Raw genomic sequence first — 19,856 nt, 5'->3', positions numbered from 1 at the left:
GTCAGTGCTGGAGGAAGGCAGATGTGGAAGTGTGGTCAGTGCTGGAGGAAGGCAGATGTGGAAGTGTGGTCAGTGCTGGAGGAAGGCAAGTGTGGTCAGTGCTGGAGGAAGGCAGACGTGGAAGTGTGGTCAGTGCTGGAGGAAGGCAAGTGCGGAAGTGTGGTCAGTGCTGGAGGAAGGCAAATGTGGAAGTGTGGTCAGTGCTGGAGGAAGGCAAGTGTGGAAGTGTGGTTAGTGCTGGAGGAAGGCAAGTGTGGTCAGTGCTGGAGGAAGGCAAGTGTGGAAGTGTGGTCAGTGCTGGAGGAAGGCAAGTGTGGAAGTGTGGTTAGTGCTGGAGGAAGGCAAGTGTGGAAGTGTGGTCAGTGCTGGAGGAAGGCAAGTGTGGAAGTGTGGTCAGTGCTGGACGGAGGCAAGTGTGGTCAGTGCTGGAGGAAGGCAAGTGTGGAAGTGTGGTCAGTGCTGGAGGAAGGCAAGTGTGGAAGTGTGGTTAGTGCTGGAGGAAGGCAAGTGTGGAAGTGTGGTCAGTGCTGGAGGTGTGCCATAATGTGCACGTGTGCTGTGCATACTTGAGCCCAGCAGCTTTACTTCCGCTTTAAGGGGATACCACCTTGTATAAAAACATAAATGGTCCATATGGTAAACTAATTGGAAACTGTCAGTCTATAGAGGCCTTGATTGCCTTTAGGGATCAGATTTTTTCCCCCACGCTTTTCTTTTTGGGAAGGGGGGGGCAACTTTAAGTTTAGGATTCTGAGGATGCTCGGTGGTTTTTGGTTGAGCTCAAAGCCTAGCTTCTGATAAAACCAAAAAAACCTTCCCTTGCGGCGGGGCTACCCCGGCATTGACAGTACTAGTAGAGAAGTCTTGTCCTGGCAGAGTGTTAACTGCCCGTTAATGTCTAAGGGGATTCTTTTACTGATGGTCATTTTGGTGTCACCTCCTCTTAAAAGTCAGGCACTAAGTCATGGACCGATTGCCCGACAACAGCATGAGAGGTGGGGGACCTGGCAACATACCTGATCCCGCCAAGTTGATATCCCCTCGTCTCTTTACCGGAGTCCATCGCCAAGATGGCTGCCGGCAGTAAAGTACCTCACCATGCATGCGTAATGATGTCACACCACGGACGTCATAACATCTGTGCGGCAGCCTCACCGGGTAACACCCACCCTGGTGCCGCCGCTTGTGCCTGTAGCCTTCTGTCCCCCACCCACACTCAAGCGGTTGGAGGCCTGCTGACCTCATCACATTTAATGTAAGGTTCATAACCCTGTATTATAGGTGAGGACATCGAGGTATGAGCCAATCACTGGGGGAGCTGGGATCAGGCAAGTACAACAGGTCTTGTTAACTCTTGCAGTGCAGGAGGGTAGCCCACTGTAAATTGAGTTTTTTTTTTTTATCACGGCGTAGGCTTTGAGTTCAAACCACCTACCATCCTTAAAATCCTAAACTTCAAGTTGCTTCCCCCCATCCTCCACCCCAAAAAATAAAGCATGGGGAACATAAATAATTTCTGATCCCTAAAGGCAATCAAATAACTCTATAGACTGACCCTTTACAATGAGCTCACCCTATGGACCATATACAGTATGTATTTTATCCAGAGATAGCTTTTAATAGACATGTTTCTTTTTCAAACTGAAACCACATGGCCCTCTTTGTGTCACCTGCAGGTGTTCAGGTGGGTTGAGGTTACAGGGCTTTCCCCAATATACATGCTTACTTTTTTTTCAGGGACAGATGCCATTCCCATCATAACTCCCACTTTCTCTTCTGCAGATGTTGGGGCTGATATTATTTTAGACTGTGTGGGGGCGACACACTGGCAGAAGAATCTACAGTGCCTGAACACTGACGGCCGCTGGGTTGTCTATGGGTTGATGGGCTCTGGTGAGATCCATGGAGATTTCCTGACAATGTTACTGAAGAAAAGAGGAAGCATGCTGGCCAGTACACTGAGAGCTCGCTCAAGAGAGGTAAGTGAAGACACTCGGGAGACTATTAGGGGTCAGAGCCATTCTGTGTTAGCATTCATTCTGTGCGAATAGATGCAAAAACAAACTCATTTTCTTTACAAGTCAAATGTAATTCTGAAAGTTATAATGTAGTACAACATTATGGCCACTAGACGGAGCTGAGGGGCATAGGAAATAATTATTTATTTATTATGCTCCTCTGCTCCATCTTGTGGCCATAATTTGGTATTACATTCAACCTAAAAAAGAAATATACTCAGAGTGTTCTTTTTTTTTGCCATAATCTGACTAAACAAATGGCCCTGCAAATTGTTTATAAATAAATCCCATAAAGTCATATACAAGCAGGCTGTATATATGTAATCTTGTCCTGATCTGTTTGTGTTTCAGTACAAGACGGAGCTGGTGAAGGCTTTCACAGAACAAGTTCTCCCTTACTTTAAACCTGGCGGTTCTATCCAGCTGCAGCCAATAGTAGACAGCGTGTTCCCCTTCGATCAGATCGCTGATGCACACCGCCGCATGGAAGCCAACAAGAACACAGGGAAAATCGTTCTTCAGATCCCTGTGTGACACTAGGGGGGAGATGTGTGTAATAATACATTCCTTGTTCAGCCTTCACCACATGGAGGAGTATGACACTGCCACTATACATGGAGGAGTATGACAATGCCACTACTGTATGTGTTCAATCTGTAATGTAATGTTTTTTATCATGGAATTGGACAATAGCCACATAATGGAACACTCCGGATTTATTGATGGGTCACATGATCCTTGTGTGTATACAATCTAAAGATGGAAATACATGCCCAGGTTTTCACAGTATTGTCTCTTGTTTTTAATCAATCTGAGAACTTGTACCTGCTGCATATCTTTCTGAATCTTCTCATTGGCTGTAATTTTTACAACCGAAATACTGGGTGATTTCTTACAAAAGCATAAAGGCGGGTAGGTAAATTTCTGGCAATGTTTACTGAGATGTGTTTGCAGTACTGTGTCCCCAAATGATTTCAGGGATATGCCCTTAATACCTTCCCTAAGCAGGATTGTTAATTGGAGCACTGTTCATGGGGGATGTCAGACCACTGGAGACCTGGACCAATGCTCCCTGTATGAGAGCACCAGTCCAACTCTCCAGTGTGCTGCCGACACAAGACGGATTTTTTTTAGACAGGTAAACTTTATTGAACTTTTAAAGAAAGTGAAAAGGAAGAACAAAGCAATCATAGCTCTCAAAGTCCGTTGATAATAATAATTGTTGGGTAGGTTTTACAGTGTTATATTAGAAGCAGTGCTTGTCACTGCAGAGCACATTTTCAGTATAATGCACACACTGTAAAGATAAAAACAAGAATGCCAGAACATGAGGCTTCAATTGGGCTTTAACTGAGTAGAAGCTGATTTATTCAGAGTCTTCATGGCCAAGGACAAATAAATAACTATTTTACAGGATCCCTCCATTCAAAAATGCTTACTGTATGTCTGTCTATCTTTCTATGTCAAAATAAGGCCTCATTCGCACGGGTGGTCAAGGGGCAAGAAAAACAGGCAGTTAGCACTGCAGCTGGACAGTGCACCATGCTTTTAGACAGCATGTCGCCTTCGGCAGGCATTGTCACCTGCCAAATGCAACCATTGAGGTGAATGGGACCGTGCCACAACCGCGTATCAAACACTTGGCACGCAGTTGCAGTGTGGTAGTTCCATGTTATATCCTCCTTGAGACCAAAAAAATCAGGCATTCAGGAGGTGGTAGTATTGCCTCCTGAGCGTCTGAAAACCACTGTTCTATTGCCCTCTGAAAAACGATTCACCTGCGGATTGCTTTTTAGAGGGGGCATTAAAGTCCACAGCTCATGTGAAAGAGGCCTAACACAGTGCTCTGCCCTCGCTGGGATTATTTAGCATAAACACAAATGTCTTTCAGCCCCCTGAGTATTTTGTTGGACAGCTCTGTATATTCCTCCGCCGGTCTCAGGATCTCTGCTGAACTGGTTCCTTCAGTCACCAGAGTGGACTGGTTGTCTGCACACATACAGACTTCTACTTGCTTAGCTCAGACAGACGGGTCTGTTTGGATGAGGACTACCTCTGTCCCTTCACAATCTCCAACTCTTTCTGAGAAATCTGTGTAGGCCTGGACACACGCTGACAAAATAAACCTTTGTGCTGCAGCCTGAAGATGGCAGTGTTCATCTGCTTAAAGAACTATGGTGTAAGTGTTTTCATAGTTCTCCTCAGGATCACGGGAGGACATATACTAGCGTCCTCCTGTGACCCAAAGCTCAGTATAGCTCAAAGCTCAGCTGTAGCTCGCGATATACTGAAACCGCCGCCGCCGGGACAGATCCCGGCATTACTGTCGAGATCAACCCAGCTGCGTGATTTTTAAAAACAATTTTTGCAGTTGCCAACCTATCATAAAAACAAAAGAGCATAATTGTATTGGAAACTTTGTACCAAATAAAAGCATTTCATATACTGTATATAGGTAAGCATATTAATCATAGAGTTATTGATTATTGTTACCCGACACATGCTGACGCTACTAAATTTGTTCTGGACATCAAGGCATCAATAACCTTTGGTCACAAAAGGGCTAAGGATGCAATCAAATTTGGTGCTTCAGTAACTGGTGGCCACACAGATTCAGGTACAGCACAAGCCAGCTGTTTCTGTGTGCCACCGTAGATATGAGCATGGGAACTTATGTCAAGTTCTATGGCACATAGCCTTCAGGGGATCCAAGACCAGGCCGTCCTTATAATGAGGCACCCAGAGGTGGTATTTCATTAGGGGGGTGGCAGGTGTGTGTGGGGGCTCATTGATGTCTTCCATTGCCAAATAGCTGAGCAGGACGCTCTGGCTGGCGTCCCGCTGAGCTCCTTGCAACCAGTGACATCAGTGAGCTGGGCGGGACCGGACAGAGAGCCCCTGCCAGGCTTCAACACAGCCGCCTGTCCCACGGTATCAGCCGCAAAGCACTCCCCAGGACTATCTGCAGAAACCAGCATACAAATGTCATTCATTGTCAGGGTTTATGTACACTTTATAACAAAACCATCATGAAAATCCTCTATTCTCTAGAACATGTGTCAGTCATTACTTTATTTAATGCTCTGCATACTTTACTTATCTTTCTACTTTTTATTTTCAATAAAACTATAAGTTTGCCAGACGCAGCAATTTCAATCAATGTTGAGCCACCAGGAATCCCAAATATGATTGCAGGTGATCGCGGGAAATGAATCAATATACTACCCGCAAGTTCGATTGGCCACCAGAATTGAAGTCGGAAATGGGCAGTAAATTGACTGGGCTTGCGGCTTTGTGTCATGTGATGTGTTCGTCGCATGACCAGAAACAGGAAGTGGGTAGAGGAGACTTCTCCAGGCTACTGTGCGGGTTCTGTGCTGATAAGAGGTCTGCCCATTTACTGGCACTGAGTGGTTGAATGGTTGCGGGACACGGGGTCGGTCCATGGGAACCTGGGATTTTGATTCTAATCCCCGGAACAGAGAACGCTGGACATGCCAAAATAGGGTCGCCACCTGTCCAGGATTCACCCGGACAGTCTGGGTTTTGAATGCTGTGTTCGGGTTTCATGGCAGCAGAAACCCGGACACAAGATGTCAGGCAGACAGGGGCAACCAAAATTAAGATAGGGGCTACTGGCCGCTCCCTGAGGATAGTCTCACCTGTAATATTTGCCTATGAATGGGTGGCGCTATTTAGATATGAATCAGCCACGACTAATAAGCCAGTGTTCGGGTTTCGCTTGAAGAAAAGGTGGCAAACCTATGCCAAAACCTGCTTGCTGCAGTTTGGGAGGAGGTCAGCTGCAGTTCAAATGCACATGTCAATGAATTTCGAACAGTCTTAGAAGCGTCACAAACCGATGTCATTGACCGAAGCCCAAACTCATTGACACAGGCCTTAATTGGCAGGGGCCACACGGCTATGTGCACCTTTTCAAAAATGTTACAGAATAAAATCAGGGATAGCCAAACTCCGGCCTTCCAGCTGTGGTAGAACTACAAATCCCATTAGGCATTGCAAGATTCTAACAGACATGACTCCCGGAGAGCGATTCCCACTGGGGAGTGTTTTAAAACTAGAAAAAACATTACACGTTTTATTATTATTATTAATATGTATCAACAGTTCTAACATCCTGAAATGCCAGGCGATTTTGCCCTTAGTAAACATGACCGCACGGAGACCCATCACGTGATGCTTTACGCTCTCAGTCGCCGGAAGCGGATATCAGCGCACTGTGATTACGTCAGCAGGTTCCATTTCCTGTTGTGAAGTGCGGAGCTCGGTGGACGTGTGTCTTTCTTTCTCCGGTTGGTTTGTCTATCCTGAGGCCGGTACCATGGCGATGCAAGCTGCGAAACGTGCCAATGTGAGTAGAGACGGCGGGGGACCTGGGGCTCCCATTATCACCAGCACTCTCTGTTCAGGTAGCCTCGTTCACGTCTCTAGGGTCTCCCGGCACAATGGTGCTGGACACACAAGTTTATGTTTGGTCTGTCAGATCAGTGAGGTTTATGATCTGAGGATTGTCTATGGTCATTTTCTTTTAAAGAGAACCGGCCTCTTCAGAGCAGTGACAGGTTCTCTTAATGCCCCTCTTCCCTTCCTCTACTGACATCACCGTTGTTATACTTCCTCTCTTCTCTGTTTGCCTGCCAGGGCACCAAGTCTGATCTCTGTGTAAGCTCTGTGTTTGGTGTTTTTTGGAGCTTGCACAGCGATCGCTGGTTGTGAGTGGTCATTTAGATGTGAGCAGAGCATCCTGAAGGGGGAGGGGAGGTGGTCACATGGTGCCCTATGCCTGGAAGTACAGGGAATGTCTGAGGGCTCTCATAGAGAGTACATCAGAGGAATGAGTCAATGGCTGAAAGGAAGCCCCAATGAGGACCTGTGTGACTTTACCCTGCATTGGCAACGTGATTGATTCCCCTAAGATTCATATAAACAGCTGCCTATGCAGTCCAATCTGATGCTTGCTCAATCAGGTTTTCATGTGTATAGTCCTTTTTTAGCTGACCATACACTATACAATCTGATTGTATAATCTCTCTTAAGGTGCCCACCATACACTGTGCGATTATCGCGATCGTACGATAATCGCAAAGTGTATGGAAGGTGTGCAACCGTTTTTACTGTGCGGTCGCACGTCTTTTGTCTAAGGAGCATGCTAGGAAACCACCTGAGAATCGTACGATTTTTGGCTGGTTTTTAGCATGATCGTAAGATCAATGCCGCACGGGCCGGTACGCGCACACTGCCCATTCAGCATTGTGGTCATCGCAAGCACGATCTGCCTGTCCAAGATGGGCAGATCGTACGTTTTTTTAATTACTAAATTAAATTACAACCATCGCAAGACTAAGGTCATCGCAAGCCCGCCTGATTAACAGGGAAGCCGGCTCCATGCTCCCTCGTGACGAGGGAGCATGGATGGAGCCGGCTTCCCGGCCAATCAGGAAGCCAGGCAGCGTGTAATGACTCGCTGCCAGGCTTCCTGATACCGGAAGCTCAAGTATCGGGCTAGGTATCTGAGCATTTGGACGAGTACTCGCCCAAGTACTCGGTACCGATACTAGTACCGGTATTGGTGCATCCCTACATATTATACATATTATTGTATTGATTTTATATTTTTGTGTACACCTTAAAAGCCCCAATTCTACATGTTATGAACAAAGAATATATTACAGGGTATGGCTGACTCTACTGTACAATCTACTTTAGATTTACCAATAAGTATGTTACGTAAGGGGGTGCACAATTGGATACAGATTGAATGGATTGTTTGTTTGCAGGGTTATACAATCAGATTGTAGTATGTGTGGCCACAGTTTTACATAAGAAAAAGTAGAACTTGAAGGGAAAAGTAATTAGCAGACAAGACATATTTTGTCTTTTCTACTATAAATACTTCAATCTTTCCTGCTAGTAAACATCTTTTGACTGTACACTCGGCTGCACATATGTGGGCCAGTGTGCAATGTCAGCATGCCTTGGGTGCCGGGATGCAATAACTCCTGAGCTGGTCAAAAATAAGAAAGTTATGCTCACCCAATCATCTGAGCTGGTTGGCTGTCACATTGCTCTATCCTGCCTGTCTCTTTCTCCACTGCTGTGATGGTATGTCCCTCAGCGTCCTCGCCTCCTATACAGAGCTGACAATGCTGAAGGTTCTCAGCATCCGGCTGTAGAGGGTATTATATTCCTGGTCCCTCGCTGTGCACTGTGATTCTATTTGTCGGCCTCTACAGCACTACAAGATAATGAGGGGGAATTATCAAAACTGAAGCAGTTGCCCATGGCAACCAATCACTTTCTAGCTTTCTTTTTCAAAACTTAACTGAACAGACTGGAAGCTGGTCACCATGAGCAACTGCTCCAGATTCTGTCTGCCCCAGTTTTGATAAACTCCCCTCATTGAATTCCTGTTGGGGGGGACCAGGCATCTGGTGCAAAACACTCTGAGAGGCAGAAGATCCGAGGCACAGCCAGGGAGCTTTTATCTCCATTCTCATTAGTTGGATACAGTAATTTTAAAGCAGAACTTGCCTCCCTCCCCTTGTTCACTGCCGACATCTTCACCCTGGTCTCTTACGGGTTCAGGAACTTCGGCCATCTTGATTTGCTAAGGGTTAATGATGTAAATCCTGCACATGCACTCGATTCATTCCGCACCACGGTATGCCAAGAATGTACACTAGGCTGCACAGGCACATCTCCGTGTACACTCAATGAAGATTGTAAAAAGGCAGGTAAAATTGTTTTATTACAGAATACACATAGCACAATTATTAGGCTATAAAGAGCTGGCCTGCTTCCAATGTATATTCTTATGCTCCTCAGCTCCATCTAGTGGCCATAATGTAGTATTTACCTAATATGACATTCAACCTGCAAATAAACAATTACTAGGGATGCACCAATATATATCGGCCGCCGAAACATATTGGCTGAAAGTGCCTTTTTCCTGCCGATACATCGGCGCATCCTTGATTTCTTTCCTCCCCGCTGGGCGCTGCTCTGTGTCCCAGCCGGGAGGAGAGAAACTGTGATAGCCGGCCGAGCGCTGCGTTAGGAGAGCGCAGTGATTGGCCGACGTCTCCTCCCACACCGCTCAGCCGCCTATCACAGTGCGGCAGAGCGGTGTGGGGGTGTAGACAGCACTGTTACAGGAGGCTGGGCTTTCCTCCCTACACCGCTCGCTCAGCCTCCTGTGACAGCGTGTCAGGGAGGAGAGCGGTACAAGCAGTGAGGGATCAGTGATCGCTGAGTGTTTTGTAGATAATTGAGGATATGGTATGGTTACTATATCCCCAATTATGAATGAATGGGAAGTGATCTACATCCCCCTTGTTCATTCATAGTTGCAGTTATAGTAAACACACTCTGTCCTCATGTTATGAATGAACAGGAACACTCCTAGAGGATTCCTGTTCATTGATAACAGGGGACACAGAAAAAGAGATTGAGGATTCTGTGTTCTCAATCTCTTTTTCTATTTTAAAAGGGAAACATTTACTAAAAAAATGAATAAATATAAAAAAATTACAAAGTTTTTATAAATAAAAATGATTAAAACATTTTGAAAAAATGAAAATAAAAAACATTTTCGGTTTCGGCCTGGCATTTTTTTATTTCAGTTTCGTTTCGGTTTTAAAATTTCCATTTCGGTGCACCTCTAAAAATTACATATTCTTTTTGCCCCCCTTTTGCGCTGAACCCTCTCTCACAGTCTGAGTGCAGCTTTGTAGAGGACTATAAGAGGCTAAGATAAAGACACAATCAGGTACTCAGTCATAGTTCTAATTTTTATTTTCCTATGTGAAAAGTACTGGACTGAATATCGTGTTTTCCTTTACTGTATATCTGCCCATAGTTTAGTTTTATGTGGAAACCCACATGACTCAACGCTCGAGGCTCCTATTAATCCTTACTACTCATTGTCAAGACCGACTCGTTTCAGCTTTATGTCTGTGCTGCTTATTTTCTGACCATTGAAATATAATTCCAATAAGGCGGCTGAACCAATGTACATGCAGTTTCGTAGAGCAAATGGCCCTGCGGGCTTTTTTTATAAATACAACTGTAAGTGTCCTGTGTATACAGACTTGCCTAATCTTTCCCAGTCCGCACCTACCGACAGTAGGAAAATACTCCTTAATTAAGCAGTTCTCATGACGGTGGTTTTGTGATGCCTTTTGTATATGATAAATCATGAACTGTGAATATTTGCACCCTCTAATGAGTCCGTATTTCTGTTTGTCAGATCCGTTTACCTCCCGAAGTGAACCGGATATTGTACATCAGGAACTTGCCTTATAAAATCACTGGGGAGGAAATGTACGATATATTTGGAAAGTACGGACCCATTCGGCAGATCAGAGTGTAAGTTCATCATTTTTGGCAAAGTGATCAATGAAAATGTAACTGTCCACAGCTTGTTATGCTTTCCCCATCAGCCATACGGGGAATGCGTTATATTGAGTGAGTTCGCTGACTTGCAGACTTGCGTTTGTAGGATCAACTATTGTGTAGGAAAGAGAGCCGGGGGATGTAGTGAACTAATATGGCGTGTGTGTGTGTGTCCAATTTTGCCGCCATATTGGGATAACGCCGACTTTTATAGTTGTTACGTGTTCCCATTCACATAGCAAAAGTAAAAAATAAATAACATTGATGCTTACATTTTTTAAAGGAGAACTATGAGGGGAGTGATTTCCACTCATCCTCGTAGTTAGAGCCGACCTGTGACAATGAAACTGTCGGCTCTATTGATCGGGAAGTGAGCAGAAACATGCACCTATCCACTCACTTCTTGATCCTCTCCCTGCAGTGAGTGGTGGCTGTCAGTCACTTCGCCGGACCTCAGTTAGCCGCTACAGTTTGAACATTTAAAGTGCCTTTATGGGTTTTTAGTATAGGGGCATTTTTATAAGTAAGATTACTCGTGATTATGCTCAGTATCGGCACAGATACCGGTATTGGTGCATTCCTACCCCTTACCATACTTTCCTGCCTGCTGTTCCTTACATTGCAGTCCCCCCAAAATACCCTGTGCATCTGAGTATTGGGGAGCACATGGCCTCCTACTCCGATGCTGTGCTCAGACCTAGTGGCCAATCGCTTGGCCTCAAAACTATGACATGATGGATATGGAGCACTGTGAAGGTGGTATGGGGTGGTCAGGGGCTTCAAAGACACCCGGTCACTTTACTCTGAATAGGCACCATAACAGGTTCTCTTAGCCACACTTTTCTTGGCTTTAGTTAGGCAATACACCTTTTGTCAAGGGCTCTCCCCAGCCTGCTGTTTGGACAATAAAGGAGCAGCAGCAGCATGCTGGTGAGGACATTCTTCTGATCTCCCATTCTGTAAATATGTTCACATAGTGATGGTTCTAAGCAAATCAATAGAGCCCCATTGGCTCACAGTACTGACCCTCTCTCTCCCAGTCTGAGTGCAGCTTTGTAGAGGACTGCAAGAGATAAAATAGACAGAATCGGGTACTTATGGTCATAGTTCTAATTTTTATTTTTCTATGTGCGAGTTACTGAATATCTGCCCATAGTTTAGCTTTATGTGGAAACCCACATGACTCAACGCTCGAGGTTCTCATTAATCCTTACATCTCATTGTCAAGACCGACTCGTTTCAGGTTTATGTCTGTGCTGTTTATTTTCTGACCATTGAAATATAATTCCAGCATGGCAGAAACCCTTTAATACGCTCCGTCCTGTAGCGTTTCTTGGAACCATTACTCATTGGAAGCAACAAAGATGCAATCAGTCATTGAATCTGTCAGACGGCTTCCAAACCATCCAGAAGCAGAGGCTTGTAATGGATGATTCCCTGCAGACATGCCGAGATTACAGTAATGTCCTTCACACTAACAGGAGGGGCCGCATCACCGCCAAGCAAAGGCCCTGTCACTGCCGGTAAACCACCGCTAATGGTCGTCATCTGGAGCATAAACCGCAGAAGATGGCCAATTACCTCTGCCAGTCACATGCTATTCCAATAATACGTGTTTTCTCATATAATAATTTAACCCAATAAGCACCGGGAGTGAATGTTAAGTGGCAACCTAAAAGCGCGATAGAACATAATGGTTCCCCCTTTAAAGCGGTTCTGTGCTGCGGGTGCTCCGAGTGCCAATATTCTGAGCATACATTATGGTAGACTTACCTCGTGGTTTGCCATCCTCCATGTTTACTGACATTGTACACCAGTAGTGATGTTACTCCGACTGAAGTTACATCACCCCCCTCCAGCAGATGCAATTCTGCACCTCTTTAGCACCTGTCATCATCCTCACAAACGGTGCCGCCTCTGCACTATACCATGCTCCATGATGGCATATGCAGGAGTCGAGTTGAGAAATCCCCTCCCCCCCCGCCCCGTTGCATGTGGACTGAGGGTAAAGAAGAACTCCAGGAAATGTAAAAACCCTTCCAGCGGGGTTATCCTGCATTGCAAGGCTTAACTGCTCGTTTATCCCTATGGGCTAAAGTAAAGAAAATATACTCACCTGATCCCCTTCCCTCTTGGCTGCTCAGGTCCCCGCTCCCTCTCCCAGCAGTCTAAGGACACGTGACATCACATTAGATGCGAGCATGCGAAGGGGAGAGAGGTGAGCGCTGACCACCACAAGACTGATGATCAGGTGAGTATATTTTTTAGTATCGGTGCATCCCTAACTTTTATTGGCTGGAAAAACAAGCCAAGCTTCCAGTTTGAATCTTCCAGAGCTTTGTTTCCCTGACCTCCAACCCCTCTAGCAGGTCAGCTATCATCTACACAGGTAGAGTAAGTGGTGTCCCAGCAGGGTGACATGTTTGACCATTAAATCTGATCTGTAAGTGGGATTTGAGGGCAGGAGTGGGAAATGCTGTTCTATAGCTTGTGGCTGCTAGATGTTATTGTCTCCTTGTGTGTTTTTCAGTGGCCACACGCCGGAGTCCAGAGGCACAGCATACGTGGTCTATGAAGATATCTTTGATGCCAAAAATGCCTGTGATCACCTTTCTGGTTTTAACGTCTGTAACAGATACCTGGTTGTCTTGTACTATAACGCAAACAGGGTAAGTAGTTCTGATGCCTATTTAGGGGTATGCGTTCTAGGATTCTGGTAACTATTCTCTACATTGCCTTTTCCCCCACCTCTAATACATATCCGCTTTTATTATATAGCCGGGTACAGTGACTACACTACACTCACAATCTGAAAGCCTTGCTTGGTCACATGACTGCATTGTGGCTCTATTATGTGCACATGCATATTCTTTATGCCCTAAAACTGTAAGTTCTCATGAGTAGGATTCACTTTTGGATGGGAGCTTTATTTTTTAGCCAAGTATCCCTTTACTACTACTGGTGCTTTATTTTTTTTGGTACACCTGTCTGGATAGAAATATGGGAACCACCATTGCTGAATTGTCTGAATCCTAACTCATGATCTGTGGCTGTCATCAGGAAAAACGTGCATATCCGGTGTCCTGACATGTTTGTTCCAGGTCAGGGACTTGTCAGGTAGTGAGGGATAAGGATAACGCCTTTCATACAAATATCCGGTGTCCTGATGTGCTTGTTCCAGGTCAGGGACTTGTCAGGTAGTGAGGGATAAGGATAACGCCTTTCATACAAATATCCGGTGTCCTGACATGTTTGTTCCAGGTCAGGGACTTGTCAGGTAGTGAGAGATAAGGATAACGCCTTTCATACAAATCTGGTGTCCTGATGTGCTTGTTCCAGGTCAGGGACTTGTCGGGTAGTGAGGGATAAGGATAACAAGTATGAGTGTAGCCTAATGTCGCTGCTTTTTAGTTTGGTACCTCTTACTCCTTATACATAGTCAGATTCCTGGGATGGGGGGCGGGACACATACACACAGTGTACAGTCACTCTGTTAATTTCATCTCATTCTGTCCTGACCCTTTTTAGCTTTCTCTTTTATATGCCTGCCTCTGTTTTTTTTTTTTTTTCTTTTTGTTTTTTTTTGACTGATCTGCCCAAAAAGAAAGTAAGATGATGTTTCTTGGAGAACACACAAAATAATCACCGCTCCTTCACGGCTCAGGAAAAGATGAACCCGTACAGACAGAATAAAAGCTGGCCGCACACCGGACTCTGCTAGGATAGTTCATTGAAGCTTGTGCCACATCACTGGTGTCCTGCCCAAGTTCTGTCCCTGCTAATGGTTTTCACCCAATCACGAGGTGTGGAGAGTCGTATCTCTATGACTTAGCCCGTTGTTGGGGGAAACGCGTCAAAGGGGGTGGACCTTGGGCTGGACACTAGTGATGTAGTACAAGCGTCAATAAACTATGCCAGTGCAATCCGGTGAGCAAACAGCTTTTCTTCTGTTAAGATGGTGTTGTTGCCCATAGCCATTGACTATATATAAAATATTTGGTGGCCAGCACATGGTAAAAATACCAAATACTAATCACAGAATCCTTGTTTCTCAATGTGCTAAACAAACAATACATCACAGGCATCGGACAATATGGAGTCAGTCACCTCCATGAGCCCCTTTTTGTAGGGCCTTTAAGATATGAGAATTCATCACCAGCACACCACAGGTCCACTTTATCATTCCTTCTTTATTTGACATCAGACAAACATGGTATCACATGCAACATTTCGGAACCGTTCAATGGTTCCTTCATCAGGCAAAACAGAGTGTCATCTCATGATGAAGGAACTGTTGAATGGTTCTGATATGTGGCATGTGATACCATGTTTGTCTAATGTGGAATAAAGACAGAACGATAAAGTGGAGTGCGGATGACTTATTGCCATATATCTTGATGCTCGCGGTGCCACCCGCAGGTCAATTCAGCACCGCCTGAAATACGTTTTTATTGGGATTGCTGTGCAATGGGACACTCTGAACTCTGCTCATTGCAGGGCCGACTCATTGGAGTGCTTTGGCCTTAAGGACTCGTTCACACCAAATGCAGACGCAGTGCAGTGAGTTGTACCACGTTTTTGATGCGTTCCAGACCGTTTTTTTTTTTTTTTTTTAAAGAGAATTGTTAATTTTTTTTTAGTTTTAAATGTGCTTTCAGATTGTTCCAGAGCAGGTAAAATAGGGCTTGCTGCAGTTTTTTCACCTGCTCTGGAACTGAACGCTGCGGTGTGAACTAGAGTCCAAAATACCATTGGAATACATTGGACGCAGTTTTGATCCGGTCTGCAACTGCTCTGCTCCTGGAACGCGCGTGGTGTAAACTAGGTCAATTTGTGATTTCCCACATTTTGCCATCAATGTTTAAAGATCCTAAACCACGGTCATGTCTTTATTCCTCCAGGCCAACATACATTCATCACATCATTTATAAGGGAGAAGGACCTTGTGATTAGTAGTTTGTATAATCATTGAGCGCTGGGCACCAAAGTATTTTATTAAATATCATTATTAGATATTGAGCACAGCAGCTATTGGAGATCCGTGTAGGGAACTTAGTGTGAAGTGTTTTTTTTATGACTGAGGCCTGGAGCAGACCTACGCAATCTGGGATTGCACATCCCGGAATCACGCGGTCCTGCACAATGCAGGCTGCAATTGCCGTGCGGCAATCGCAGAAAAAGGGTACATGTACCTTTTTTTTTTTTTTTTTGTTTTAGCCGCAATCGTGTTCAGAAGCACGGGCGGGAAACCAGGCGATCCGCCTGGCATGACTGGGGTGACATTAAAAAAAAATAATGGCACCCACAGCGCGATCAGTGCAGACCAGGGGGGACTCCTGACCGCGCGGCAATTGTTCACAATTCCACGCGGTCAGGAGTCACCTAGGTCTGCACTGAGGTGAGGTGTTGCCTGGGTGTGCACTGGCCCTGAATCATCCATATATTTGTTTTAATCTTACCTGCACTTTGGCTGTAATCTGATTGGTTGCCCCCTTTTCTCATTAGTCTTTCTGCCCCTGTGTGTTATGTTACTCTGCCGTGTTCTCAGTAGATTGTAAAGTAACAGATACGTGAACATAATGTTTTATTTCAGGCTTTCCAGAAGATGGACACAAAGAAAAAAGAAGAGCAGCTCAAACTTCTCAAAGAGAAATATGGAATCAACACCGATCCTCCCAAATAACCCCATTTTATTTCACCGGTTTTGATATATGTTTTTTGTATAAATTTGCTGTTCCTAAATACCTGGACTTGTTTGATTGTGGAAGGGATATGTGGAGACATTTATCTTCATGCCATCACCAGACACAGCTTTGTCTTCACTTTGTCTGACATCTCTGATGTCAGCAGCCGAAGCCTTCGTATCACCGGTGAGTTGTGTCTGGTGTCCTTGTTGCAGACAACAACAAAAATGGGACCATCCTCTAATGACTCGGAAGACTGACAGAAGTGGAAGCTCAAATTCTCACCCGGGGTTCATGAAAGATAGTAGAAGCAGAACAATTCACCAATGTATTATCTGGTTTTGGAGAAATGTAACCGCTAAAGCCCAGCAAAAATTCTGCTACCAGTCTTGAAGTCCGCTCTCTGTACTGAGGTCCAACATCCCCCTCCCGGCCCCCTACAATTGACTCTGCTGTTGCTCCCTGCTGATAGCGCTGTTGTGGCTCTACAAAGCCAGGGACATGTAGGGCCACTGTACAGAGAGCATCGGTCTTTAGCTGTGGGCGCCAGTTCAGAGTTTTCTGCTGAGGTTGAGGAAACTTTCATAGGAAAAGAATAAACCTGTAAGATTTGACATTTATTTTTCATGCAGCCCGGAGTTTATTGGTCTCTTTACAGTCGGGCTTTAACCTTTCTGGTCTGGTGTGCCACTGAAATGTAATGTATTCATCTTATTGTAATTAAACCATTTCCACAGTAAATGTGCTTTTTATTTCCTTCTAAGCTAAAGCTGGCCATACACTGTGATATTTTCTTCATTGAACCTGCGGGCTGAATGAAAAGAATATTTAGGTTCCTCCATGAATGCTCACTAGTGTTAATTGCGGAATCCCCTGCTGTCTTCATTGTATCCTGACAGCAGACGGCGGCCGCTGTGAGAATACGCCTACAGAGCCGGCAGCTGATTGGCTGCCCTTCTCTGTTGGTTCAAAGAATTTTTGATCAGCTGATCGAGGAATGCCAGCCGAAAGGTTGCCAACAGCAGCACCCACTGTGCAAATTTCAGCCGCTTCATCATCTAGAACTTGGAATAGTATATGGCCAGCTTTAGACTGGACCAGGACCAATCACCAGGAACCAGAGGCTGAAAAAAATCTGCTGCCACCAAAGTATTTGTGATCATGTCCATTGAATTGTGCAGATGTCTGATTTGGCTCTAAAAGGGAATGTTTGGCGACCTTTAGTTTTATTTATCTATCATGTCACAGTTTGGCCATGAAACTGAAGACCGCATGTTCACAGGTGCTGTGAATGCAGACCAAGGTTTCAGGACATTATCTACTATGCATTAGGGCTGAGGTAAAGTTGGGCATATAACAAGTTCAAACAGGTGCCATTGATACAGGTAATGAGTGCCGGACAGAGGAGCCTCTTAAAGAAGAAGGTACAGGTCTGTGAGAGCCAGAACTCTTGCTTGTTTGTAGGTGACCAAATACTTATTTTCAACCATAATTTGCAAATAAATTTGTTCCAAATCAGCCGATGTGATTTGTCTGGATTTCTTTTCTCATTTTGTCTCTCATAGTTGAGATCTACCTATGATGCCACTTACAGGCCTCTCTCTCAACTTTTTAAGTGGGAGAACTTGCACAATTGGTGGCTGACTAAATACTTTTTTGCCCCACTGTAGCCAAACTCCGACCCTCCAGCTTTAGTGGAACTACAAATCCCATGAGGCATTGCAAGATTCTCTCAGCCACAGTCATGACTCCTGGAGACAGATGCATCATGGGATTTGTATTTTCACCACAGCTGGAGTGCTGGTGTTTGGCTACCCCTGCATTAGGGGGTCTTAGTACATATTCTCGTGTTCGGGATGGACATCAAAGCCCAGCTCCAGGCTGAAATGTTTTTAATGTTCCGTCTTGAGGAAGAAGAAAAAAAAAAAAAACCCAGCGGTGGCTGCAATGTTTACCCTGTTGCCGTAGTATATCTTCATGTCTTCTGTGATGAATGGCTCCCAGTGTTATCCCAGTTAAGGTTATACTGAGCGCAGGGTGCCTTATCCCTGTCATTTTGAGGACGTGGTTCCCACTGCATTCTACAGTCCCCGTGAACTGGGAATGAGCTGACATTACGTCAGTGCTGCTGTCTGCATCATGAAGTCAGCCCACTGTTGGAGGAAGAGAACCCAACACATCAACTGAGTGGCAAGATGGGGGAGAGGGAACCCTGGAGTTGGTTTCAGGCGTGATCTTGTGCCAAAAGTATGTTTAAATAATCATGTATTCTGTGACACTATTAGGCTTTAACACCTAGCTGAATGTCTGCTCTGCTCCATGTGATTGTATTTGTTGATGAAACCATTTGTATTCCATATTGTGATATTTTGGGGTTATTCACACATATGGTGAGCACCTAGTGACCATTCTGAAAGCTGATTGACATTAAAGGAGGACAGTCTTATGTCTCAAAGGCCAACAAGCAAAGTCTGCTTGTCTTTCAGCAAAATGACAAGTTACAAAGTTCTACCAACTCAAGGTGTTGTATGCAATCACAGTGGCCCAGTCACACACATACACTTTATAAATGTTTAGTAATGACAACTTGGTGAGCACCTAGTGACCATTCTGAAAGCTGATTGACATTAAAGGAGGACAGTCTTATGTCTCAAAGGCCAACAAGCAAAGTCTGCTCGTCTTTCAGCAAAATGACAAGTTACAAAGTTCTACCAACTCAAGGTGTTGTATGCAATCACAGTGGCCCAGTCACACACACACACTTTATAAATGTTTAGTAATGACAACCTACAGGCAGATACTTCTAGATAATTGCCGGCTTTGTATTCTTTGCATATCTTGTTCCTCTTTTCTTCCCCAGTCTTCTGACAGTGGCCATGTTTACCAATGGCAAATTACTAGCTCTCCTATTACTTCCTGCATTTCTGGGACATGTGACCATGCACATCATCTCAGGGGCGGAAAATGACTTCCCCTGAAATCTCGTCAGATTTCCCAGCAATGATCTGCTGATGACAAGGCAATCCCAGTGTGCATTGCTTTGGCAAACTGAAGTTTATTATTTGTACTTTCAAAGCAGGAAGTGAATGCTCTGCGAGTGTAAGTATTTCACAATCACAGCATTTTACACCTGACATGTCTATGTTATTATTCATCATCATACATAGAGGGATGCATTGGTAGAATTAGATTTTTGAGTGTAAAGGTCCGCTTTAGAAGTCTTTCCCAACAGCGCAATACAGGCAGTCCCCGGGTTACGGACATCCGACTTACGGACAATCCGTTCTTACAAACGGGGGTCCACAGTTCTCCTAAATGTATCGGCAGCCAGTACATTTAGGAGAACTGTGGCTGCAGCGGCCTGTGTCCTCTCAAATTCCCGCTGCTCTCCACGCCTGGGGACACAGACCGCTGCATACCGCCGATGCCCCACGTACCTCCGCTGATGTGCCGGCTTCCTCTTCAGCCGTTCCGTCGGCTTCCACAATCCGGACGATCCTCCGGTCCCCTAGTTCGGACACGGCTCCTCTGCCCTGCCCCCCCTGCCTACTCTTCATTGCAGGCTGGGAGCCATACCCAGACTGCTATTGGATATTGTAAAATGCAATAGCCAATAGCAAGCTGGCTATTGCTCCCGCCCACTGTCTGCTGTCTATCAGCATGGGGGGACCGGATAGAGAACTTTCTGCTTCAGGCCCCTCCTCTGCTGATTGACAGTGGGCAGATGCAATAGCCAGCC

The 19,856-nt window shown here is 45.2% G+C and overlaps 2 protein-coding genes across 2 annotated transcripts in view; both read left to right on the top strand.

Moving 5' to 3' along the window:
* Positions 1-2,564, top strand: part of TP53I3 (tumor protein p53 inducible protein 3) — a 12,222-nt gene extending 9,658 nt beyond the window's left edge. Inside the window, exons 5-6 of the mRNA XM_018575453.1 lie at positions 1,783-1,979; positions 2,370-2,564. Coding sequence (XP_018430955.1) covers positions 1,783-1,979; positions 2,370-2,552 — 380 coding nt within the window. The 3' untranslated portion in view covers positions 2,553-2,564. The remainder of the gene's footprint in view (positions 1-1,782; positions 1,980-2,369) is intronic.
* A 3,696-nt stretch (positions 2,565-6,260) lies between these two features.
* Positions 6,261-16,158, top strand: SF3B6 (splicing factor 3b subunit 6). Its single transcript, XM_018575483.1, has 4 exons — positions 6,261-6,390; positions 10,288-10,406; positions 12,964-13,102; positions 16,027-16,158. The coding sequence occupies exons 1-4, from the start codon at positions 6,361-6,363 to the stop codon at positions 16,114-16,116; spliced, it is 378 nt and encodes a 125-aa protein (XP_018430985.1). The 5' UTR covers positions 6,261-6,360; the 3' UTR covers positions 16,117-16,158.
* Positions 16,159-19,856: the final 3,698 nt, after the last annotated feature.

Source organism: Nanorana parkeri, unplaced genomic scaffold (assembly GCF_000935625.1).
Source record: "Nanorana parkeri isolate BGI_ZX_2015 unplaced genomic scaffold, ASM93562v1 scaffold53, whole genome shotgun sequence".
Lineage (NCBI taxonomy): Eukaryota > Metazoa > Chordata > Amphibia > Anura > Dicroglossidae > Nanorana > Nanorana parkeri.
The sequence above is the reverse complement of the archived record's forward strand: the minus strand, read 5'-3'. Positions and strand labels throughout refer to the sequence as shown.

Coding starts and splice junctions, on each gene's coding strand:
- SF3B6 (XM_018575483.1), top strand. CDS start 6,361: ATGGCGATGCAAGCTGCGAAACGTGCCAAT. Junction 6,391..10,287: donor AAGCTGCGAAACGTGCCAAT/GTGAGTAGAGAC, acceptor TCTGTTTGTCAG/ATCCGTTTACCTCCCGAAGT. Junction 10,407..12,963: donor CCCATTCGGCAGATCAGAGT/GTAAGTTCATCA, acceptor TGTGTTTTTCAG/TGGCCACACGCCGGAGTCCA.